Consider the following 10,281-nt stretch of genomic DNA (forward strand, 5'->3'; position numbering starts at 1 on the left):
TGGATGGTTTTTTGAAAGTTTCATTATTTTGTTTTTCCATTTGGATATTTTCAATGTCGTAGGAGTCCATGTTTTATATCATAAATAATGAGAGTTTGAACAAGTTTGCCCTAGGCACCAGACGACGGACACCAAGTTATTACAAATCTCACCACAACAAACATCTCAAACAGCCTTTTTATCACGAATAGTTGTCAAAATTTTAGGTGAAAACTTAAATCTATTTTCAGGCTACATGTGTGAGTCGAAAATCACTATTTCCTGATACAAGTCATGTTTAAAATTTCGTACGTGTGTATGATAATGCTGCTGGTAGGCGTTTATTTTTGTTTTCAATTGGCAGTTGGCTAACAAGTAGTTTTAATAAATTCCTTATCTTCACATGTACATTTATTTTATTAATGATGCGGTGAAACTAGGGGCAATACTTATATAAGATATCCAACTATGATACAAAAAGTCATGTTTAAATATTATACAGTAACTTTTGTAACATTATCCTTAGGGAGAGTGTGAATCATTTTCTTGATCACAATACATGTGCATTTATTCACTCTGTAACTTTTTTAACAAGAATTCAACGCAACCTGGTAAGTAAATATCTAAATATCTTTAGTGAACTAAACAAGATAACTAATGTAAGGGACGAAAAGATCAATGTAGGAAAAAAACAAACTTAAATCAAATAGTGTTTTTTTTTTTGGGGGGGGGGGGTAAAAAATTGATGAAAGTTTTGTTTATCCAACATCGATTTTACATATATCCACATTGGTCAATCTTTCTTTTCCCCCCAAATTAAGTTAAGAGATGGTGTGGTTGGGGGAAACTATGTGAATTTTTTTTTATCCTATATTGAACTTTTGATGTCGTCCCTAATAGAGCAGAGTATAGAGCCTGTTGAATATAGGTCATTACATGGGAGGAAAATATACAAGAATTAAGTGATGCTTACACTCTTTACTCTTTGCTTAAAATGCAAGACCAATTTTTACATTGTTTACCGCGAAAAAATTATAATCATTCAAATCATTTGGATTCGGAAAAAAAATGTGATCAATATTATTATATACCGGAGAGTAAGAGTTTGATGTTGTTTTTGGGAGAATTCTCTAATGTTGCTAAAAAAATGAAGTAATAGTGTTGTGTCAAGTTTTAAGTTTTGAAAATATATTTGAGGCGGGTTGAGAAGTAGAAAATTACAAAATGTAAATGTGTGATTTCTATTTTTCATTAGTTTTTGTTATAAAAAGTGTTGGCCTTTGGACAAAGCGGCATAACCGGAAATTCCAAACTGGTATGTGCTTTTCTAATATAAGGTTGTGCTCTTTGTTACTGGTAACAATTCGGAAACCATATCTTTAGTATTTTGAGAATTTTCATGCAGATAGCCTTTATGTTAATTAAACAAAATGACACCAGATATTAAAAGAACAAAATAATGTACGAACACCAAAAACTGTTTATTTGGACAAACAGTGTTTTTAAAATCATATAGAACTTAAATTTAAAAGAAATCGTTAAATAAGTTTTACATTTTGAATGCCTAAGTTTTACTATAAAAACAAGTGTAGATGGACTTTCTTTTAAAAGATGATTCTTTTTTTTTTATCAAAATCTTCAGAAATATACTGCTATTGAATATACTGTAATTCTATACTCTATTTCGCCGATACCTTTTCCGTATGCAGTGACCTCATCTATGAGACCTCTGTTGCGAACTTCGGAAAGCTTAAGTGCGGGGTAAAACTCGTGATTATTTAAAACGGGAAGGTAAATAGTGTTTACTGATTTGATTTGATTTTTTTGTGTTTTAACGCCACTTTTAAGCACCGCATTTAGGCTATTTCGTGACGGCCAGTTTTTATTGGTGGAGGAAGCCGGAGTGCCGCACTGACATTCCTAGTCAATTAAGATTGGAGTCGAGCGACGACCCGCATGAGCGGGGTCCCAGTGTTGATTGGCTAGTGCTTACAGTAGTAACTACTTAGACCACTCGGCCAGCGAGGCCCCCTAGTGTTTATTGATACTGAATGTGTAGTTTAATACACCAAACCATGGTAAAGTTAACACATGGAAACGCGTGGAAAATATTTAAATAAATTTGACATCGCATTATCAAATCAATTATTGTTCACGTGCTCTATGACTCTGTTGATAGTTTATCAAGGTCACAGTCATGTAAACTTCAGCAACAAAACCGAAAATTAAGAAGTTTACGATCAACAATCACTGAATGAAATATTATTTGTTGATTATGCGTTATGAGTTCGTTATAAATGTTAAAAATAAACGTGCATACAGGACGTAAAAAAGAAGATGTGGTTTGATTGCCAATGAGACAACTCTCCACAAGAGACCAAATGACACAGAAAGTTTAGTATATGGACATGCAAAAGTTCAGTTATTTTCGTATCATTTTATTTGCAAGACACTCGTTTCGTATGACTTTAATTTGTTTTCCATACATGACGAATTTCTCTTAGACGCATTAAAATGACTAATTGTACACAGTTCATAAGTGCAGATGGCGGGATAATGCTCGTTGGGACTCTAGTTTTCTTTGCATTTTAATAAGTATTAAGTATCATTTCTTTTTGTAAGTGACATCATACATTTTCAAATGGAATGGGTATGGGATGGAGTTATGACAGCTGCTGTAATTATGACAACAAAAGATCACATGGTAGGCTGTTATAAATTTTCTCACATTTTTGGTTATTAAGATTACCAAATTAAGAAAATATTTTTCTTAAGCAAGTGCTATCGGTATCGGTTCTGGATTATGCATCCTGCATGAATACTGTAATAGAATGACTTGTAATTGTATCTCTGAATAAAGTTTTTTTTTTAATAAAGCCTGCAATTGGACTTTTATTTTTTGTCACATAACTTATGTTTGTTTTATATATTTCAAGTAAAAAAAATCACAAACGGGAAGATACATTACATTAATGCAAACACTTTGCAATCATGTGTTTCTCCATTAAGCAAGGACTGTTTATTTTTTGTTTTGTTTTTGAAAGATGAATGCCAATATATGGATTTTTAAGAAATCTTTGTCGTTTGACATCTGCCAAGCCTTCGATTGAAGACGAAATATGGTGTACCTTACATCTGTACGTACATGTAAAAATGCAGTCCCCTATTGTGATGAATTAGATTTAAAAAGTAAGCTCTAACCAAAGTGTTCTTTTTATTTTTAAAATCAAAATGGTTTTTTCTAGGTCATAGATCATATGTCCAACAAAGCGGATTTCAAGTAGAGAGTTATCCGTTGGCACAATGCACTAGGAACCAAACAAGAGGTAAATAAAGACAACAGTAGTATACCGCTATTCAAAAGTCATAAATCGATTGAGAGAAAACAAATCCGGATTACAAACTAAAATCGAGGGAAAACCCATCAGCTATAAGAGGATAACAACGAAACAACAGAAACTTTGAAGTGAACAAAAAACAAACGACAATGCAATGCACACAGGAACGAACTATAAGCTAACATCTGCCATTTTCCTGACTTGGTTAAGGACATTTAAAGAATAAATGGTGGGTTGAACCTGGTTTTGTGGCTAGCCAAACCTCGCGCTTGTATGCCCATGTTAGATATAACACTAAAATGACAACATTACCTGACATGATTACAGTACAAATAAATAAATATAGATTCCAACACTGCAACAAGTGTATTACGATATTTCTCCACTCGAGACAGTTAAATTTTATTATTTAAAGCGCGAGGCTTGCCGAGCTCTTTAAATAACTAAAATTTAACTGTTGAGAGTGGAGAAATATCTTAATACACGAGTTATAGTGTAGGAATCTGTTTCTCTATTGATTTTTATCCTTCTTTTTCAAAGATTTTTAGAAACTTGTGTTCTTTATATGCGACGTCATCAGGCATGGTCGCCTTTTTTCATGACGTCACAATAGGAAAATTCAGAAGAAAACAAAACATTTAGACGTCATAATCAAATTTCGACTAATCATTTGCCGAGAACAGATTTTTCACTAGTGAGGAGAAATATTTTTCTCACACCGGTCAGGAAATGTGAAAATAGCACAAAAATTAGAGAAAAGAACATTCAATACTTACTATTAATTTTTTTTTTCACCTGCAAAATCACTGAAAAGACATTAATTGTCGAAATTCGTATCTGGGGCAGTAAAAGTGGTTCTGTTAATGTTATCACACCATTATCATTTATATATACAGTCAGCAAAAATGAAATTTGGGGAACACATATTGGTTATTAACAAGTGCCAGTGTTGAAATATGACGTTTACCTTCACGATTATGATCAAATTCCATGTTATTGTAAAAATTCTATAAGATCAAAGTCTTAGTTACTGGCAGGGGACGTCTTAATGCATACGCAATAACGCAATCGTATACACATCGCAAACATGTCAATGTTAAAGAAAAAACGATTATATTTAATATTATCTTATTGTTTATGCTTTATAAAAATAATGTAATGCCTTGCTCTATATGAAAAGGGCTAATTAATTTATCTTAATAGAATGTGTTTAATTTATAAATGTAGGATATGTTCTAATATTCATGAACACAAAATTCCGGACATTAGGAACGTTGAATTCTGGAGGACAACACGGTAAGATCATCTTACAGATGTTTATTGCAGCTGAACGAAAAACAATCTTACATACATATTCAGTTAGTACATTAATGTTTGTTTTGATTTCATATACAATTAAAAATACTTTTACGATTGTGACTTGGATGGCGAATTGTCTCATTGGCACGCATACCACATATGCTTATATCTAGATATACATTTCAATGAAAAGTAACGGAAACATTGATTAAAACGCAAACAAACAACATATTATAGACAGCTTAGCTCGGTCGGTCTCTAGAGTATAACCTTGACTGGTTACACTTATACCTTCTGTGTACAGGACAAGTAATTCCATCTCTGAGTAGGTGCAACTGTACATGAGCAACACGACGGGTGCCACATGATGAGCAGGATCTGCTTACCCTTCCGGAGCACATAAGGTCCCCCCAATTTTTTGGTGGGGTTCGTGTTGCTTAGTCTTTAGTTTTTTATGTTGTGTCTTTTGTACTATTATTTGTCTGTTTGCTTTTTTCTTTTTTAGCCATGGCGTTGTCAGTTTATTTTCTATCTTTGAGTGTGACTGTTCCTCTGGTATCTTTCACCCCTCTTTTATACCTTCTGTACAGGACCAGTAATTCAATCTCTGAATAGGTGCAACCGTTACAATGTTACAGCTTCAATTTAAAAAAAACTTAATTAACGAAAACAAGGAAACAATCGAAACTTGTTGGTAAAGATGGACAGGCAAGACCTCATCAATATCAAATACAGACAATAAAAACAATAGTACATGTAATACGAGCCTGATTTTCAGCATGAAGTGAACCTATGACAACTGAAATGTTAAGCGGTGTTTGCTCCTCGTGGTAAACGTTGCGAACCAAATCTTTTCGTCTGTAACACTGAACAACTATTACAATCAATATGTTCGTGTTGGAGGATGTAAAACTCTCAATACGATAATTTCAATTCCATCCTTAAGAACTCTGCTTTATGCATTTTCGGATTTAGACTTTGTTTTTCGTGGTGTCAACATTTTATCAATAGAAATTCAACAGATCTGTCGTTATTTCGACATAACATAATACATCTAGATAACACATGAATATACTATTAGTTGTTTCAAAAAAGTTTTATGTGGAAAATATAGTAATTATAGTATTGCCTTTAATATTTATTATGGTTCCATTGCTTATCTTCATGTAAGAAACAATCAGTCGTTCGTTTCCATTTTATTTTCAGACAAACTATGTGAATTGTTTGAAGGAGTACATTTTTCTGTAAGAGTTTATAGGAACGCCAACGCTAGAGATATTGAGAAACATATATCAGAGTATGCTAATAGGACGGGGAGTTGTTTTATTGTCTTTGTTTCGAGTCACGGAAGTAATGGGAACGTGTGTGGCAGTGATGATAAGTTAGTCAAGTTAGAAGATCTTTTTCGAGCTGCCAACACTTTGAAGTTGAAAGGCAAACCCAAGTTATTCTTCATTGATGCTTGTCGAACAGGTAACAATTAATATGAGATATCTATCAATATTTTATTGAATAATATTGTATATAATTATTTGATCCATCTTTTAAATACTTTTTAAACTGTTGACTTAAAGTTTTTTTAGTTTTTTTTTTTTTAATTAAAGTTGGAACATTATGTTTACTAAACGTTATTGGATAAGTCATTTAGAATCATTTAGTGTGTCCTCTATGTTTCGCTAAATTGAACTATGAACAGTTTAAAGTTTAAGAAGAAATTGGGCATTGTTTTTTCTTAGATTTTTTTTTTTTTTTTAATTTTATCCTCTAAAAAGGCAATCTGGGTCATGTATTATTCGGTCTATATTGTCTTTGTTTGTTCATTTTGGGATTGTTCTTCTCCTGAGGAGTCGATCGTTGGTGAATAATGTGCTAAATTCAAACTTTGTTTTAGATAAATCATTAGACTGTGATATGTTCCCTCCATATTACTCATTCATTTTGTTTCTTTAAATAGGTAGGAGAGATTCACGAGTTCCAGAACTTTTACATTCAGACTTTTTTGTTGGATATTCGTGTCTCGGCAGACAAACAAGTTATGACAAAGGGGGAGGACTATATTTCAAACTATTGATAGATGTTTACAAGGACGGATTGAAGTATCCAGCAAGGGATCATGGCAAAGAGTAAATTAATTTTATATATTCAATTTAGATCGCAAGTTTAATTGTAATTAATAATAAGTTGACTCAAGAGCGGACGAACAAGTCGAAATAAGACGCTCACATTAACAAAATATATTTTATAAAAATAAGGAGATGTGGTATGATTACCAATGCGACAACTATCCACCGTTTAAATTAGTGAATGTTAGCAATTATAGGCAACTATACGGCCTTCAACTATGGAAAAAAACATTATTGTAAAGCCTAAAGGCCTCGATATGAAATATGTGAAACAATTAAAACGAGAAAACCAACGGCAACGGCATAACTTATAACAAAACAATTTACGAAAAACAAATAAGACAGACACGACATAAAGACAACCAACGAACAGGCACATACAGAATGTGGCAGGGAAAAACATGTGTGCGAGTGCTCAAACCTCCAAAAAAACTTCGACAGTGGTGTATCAGCAAACACTGTAGCGCAAGAACAGATGGTAAAATCAGTAGCAATTGGTTTAACAAAGTTAAAGAAGTTTCTTAAATAAAAAATATCTTTTCACTTTAATTACAATTAACTCAGGGCTGTAACTAGGGTTCGAATTCAGGGGAGGCAGGGGTTTGGGGGCCGCCAAATGAGGCCCCTTCAAGAGGGAGTTGGGGGCAGCCCCCGCCGATTTTTTTCCTCTTCTTAAAATGGCTAAAAAAAATGGAAAACAACACGTTTAATAAGTTATTGCGTCCGAAACGCTTTTCTGGATTTACCTTCATCAGGACCCTTTTTCATTCGATTTCCTTACTCAAGAAACATCCGTATTGCTTGAACCTGGAAGCAATTTTTATACAAAAACAAGCTGAGATTGCTGTTCGGGGTGACTGAGCCAATGCTCCGTGTTGAAGGCCGTACTTTGACCTTTAATTATTAACATAAAATACATTGTGACCGTTTTTCTCAATAAAATCTAGCTAAAATGACGCGTTTTCCTTCGATTTCCTTTCTTTAAGAAACATCAGTATTGTTGGATCCTGGAAGCAATTTTTATGCAAACAATTATTATTTGTATTTAAAAATCTTTTTTTTTAGAAACCAAACTAGTAAGTTAAGAAAAACATGTAAAGCAAGATCATAGAACGCAAGATATATTTTTTTTTATCGAGGACCTTGAATTTCAAAATTTTTGAAAGCTGAACAAACATGTATATAACTACAACCAGGGACTTTCTATACCAGTATATATACTTAGTATAGATATAGAAAGTCCCTGCTACAACGAATGGGAGTGTTTAACTACTAAGGCATTGACCATAATGTGCTCGTACGATCGGGAAACGTTAAAAAAATGATCGAACTGCTGATTCAGCTGGTAACGAATTTCCGATATTATTAAAGATTCACAATACAAAGAGAACTTCTTATGCTTAATTGAGTCCCTAAAGTAAATGTGAACAGTTATGTTTTATTCAAAATTATCGAAAAGCAAAGTTTAATATGTGTTCTCGTACGAATACTGAATAACAGACGGACGGCCACACGAACAAAAAAAAACCAAACAAACAAATACTGAAACGTTTCACTATCGATCAAAAATCCGGAAAATGACATACGTGTATATCATGCATGTATCATGATAACACTGTTAAAACTGTAAACTTGTGTTGTTTGTACTATAAATTCAAATTCTTTGTGGACATATTGTCAATATTTCATTTTATTACTTCAAAAAAAAAAATTGGTGTAGAAAATTCAGGGCAGTTGCCTCCCCTGCCTCATAGGTAGTTACGGCCCTGTAACTGTTTCTTAATTTAAAAGAGAAATGTATATACTTTCCTGAGTTACAAAGCTGTTTTATGTAATCACCAGAAAACAATTGTAATAACGTAAAAGTTGATGGCCTAGACCAGTAATATTTGTTTTAATATTTTTTTTTCTCGAATCCGTAAATCTACTACATTGCAGGGTGAAATGAATTTACTCGTAATTTATGAAAGAATACAATTTCTTTCATTTCTATATATAGTACCAACATAACGTCCAGTTTCATTACAAAGGTTATGTGAAGAATAAAAACACATGAAAAGATGCAATTATTCTGTACTTTTATTCATTTTATCTTTCTATTTTCCAGGCGGACCGTTCTTCATTGGCAAGATAAAATCAGTGCCCTATTATGCAAAGATGGACAACAGCAATGCATGTCAAAATCTAGCTTGACAAAGAAGATTTTTTTACACACAAGATAGTAATAAAAAAGACTACTAGTACATGAACATTCTAATTAATTTTCAACAATGCCTATCTACATAAAATGAATTCAATAAAATTGAGAATGGATATGGGGAATGTGTAAAAGGGAACAACCCGACTAAGGATCAAAAACATTGGCTAGCCAAAATTGCTTTAGACACAGTTGTTGCCATCTTATACATAGGAAAAACCATCAGTAACTACCTAATAAGGGAAAAGACATCAAAGATACACTTTGCAGAGGAAATATAACATAAAAATTTACGAAAGGCTCCATAATACATGTAAAGGCAGCTGCATATTTATTCATAAGACCTGTAGTGGAATATGTATGCACAGTATGAATTCTAACACACATAAATAAGATCAACTTATTAGACCAGGTACAGAAAAAGCAGCAAGTTTTGTACACATAACAACTTCACAGACCGAAGACTGGTTGTCACAAATATGGTTAAAACATAACAATAGGAAAGCCTTGAAGAACATAGTAAAACATACAAACTACGGGTGTGATTCAAGATCCAGCTTGATCTAATCGACATGGATCGTCAACAATATCTCTGATCCCACGATGATATCCGGACCAAAGGTAAATACTGCTTCTACCAAGAAAGAACCAATACATATGCCTTTGGCCAATCTTTCTTTCCAAAGAGGACCACCAAGATGTTTGTAGGTGTAGCACGTTTTTATTTATGAAAGACTTGTATGGTCGTTTCATGCACTCTTTTAATTTAAGAATCAATGTAATGTTATATTTTTACCATGTGAACAGTTATCAAAGGTACCAGGATAATAATTCATGTTCTTTATAGTCCAGTCAAACCAAGTTTGAACCTCATACTAATTGCAACAGAAAATTTTTTAATTCTAATCTATAGCATTAAGCCCCCAAAAAACAGCATGTAAAATATGATACATTGATGGAGTTATAAGTCCGTATTTTACTATATTATATAATATTCTTCTCATGAAATGAACAAAACTGAAGTGGTATGGGTATTTTACTTTGTACATTTTTCATTAAAGAAATTGCAAATTTATGACTTTATGATCATTTTGAAAAAAAAACAATGTGAATATTTTTATTCAAGTTTTATTCAATTTGAGATTCTTTACCTTGACATGTTGAAAAATCAAATAAATGGTCAACTAATGAATTATGAAATCTAGGTTGTAGCTTAAAAAAAGATATGAAAACACATTTATTGTTGTTTATATACTCTTAAGACGGCTATAATATATAGAATCAATATATTCTGTTGAATAGAAGCGGCCAAGTTATAATTTTGTAGTATTTTTTATTGCTATGT

General features: G+C 32.6%; 1 protein-coding gene across 2 annotated transcripts; it reads left to right on the forward strand.

Annotated features, from left to right (window-relative positions):
• Positions 1-495: 495 nt before the first annotated feature.
• LOC143043218 (caspase-2-like) lies at positions 496-9,823 on the forward strand. Of its 2 annotated transcripts, XM_076215629.1 has the most exons (7): positions 513-590; positions 2,602-2,683; positions 3,225-3,305; positions 4,545-4,613; positions 5,823-6,089; positions 6,571-6,739; positions 8,847-9,823. In XM_076215629.1, exons 2-7 carry the CDS (start codon positions 2,626-2,628, stop codon positions 8,959-8,961), a joined length of 759 nt encoding a protein of 252 aa, XP_076071744.1. In that variant the 5' UTR covers positions 513-590; positions 2,602-2,625; the 3' UTR covers positions 8,962-9,823. The 2 variants fall into 2 exon arrangements, with proteins under 2 accessions (XP_076071745.1, XP_076071744.1); XM_076215630.1 differs by lacking the exon at positions 2,602-2,683 and having other exon boundaries at positions 496-590.
• Positions 9,824-10,281: the final 458 nt, after the last annotated feature.

This window comes from Mytilus galloprovincialis, chromosome 8 (genome assembly GCF_965363235.1).
Source record: "Mytilus galloprovincialis chromosome 8, xbMytGall1.hap1.1, whole genome shotgun sequence".
Classification (NCBI taxonomy): Eukaryota; Metazoa; Mollusca; class Bivalvia; order Mytilida; family Mytilidae; genus Mytilus; species Mytilus galloprovincialis.

Bases quoted from the DNA above. Each gene is read 5' to 3' on its own strand.
- LOC143043218 (XM_076215629.1), top strand. From the start codon at position 2,626: ATGGGTATGGGATGGAGTTATGACAGCTGCTGTAATTATGACAACAAA. The intron at 4,614-5,822 runs GTAAGATCATCT...TTTTATTTTCAG, and splicing joins GAATTCTGGAGGACAACACG to ACAAACTATGTGAATTGTTT. The intron at 6,090-6,570 runs GTAACAATTAAT...TTCTTTAAATAG, and splicing joins CATTGATGCTTGTCGAACAG to GTAGGAGAGATTCACGAGTT.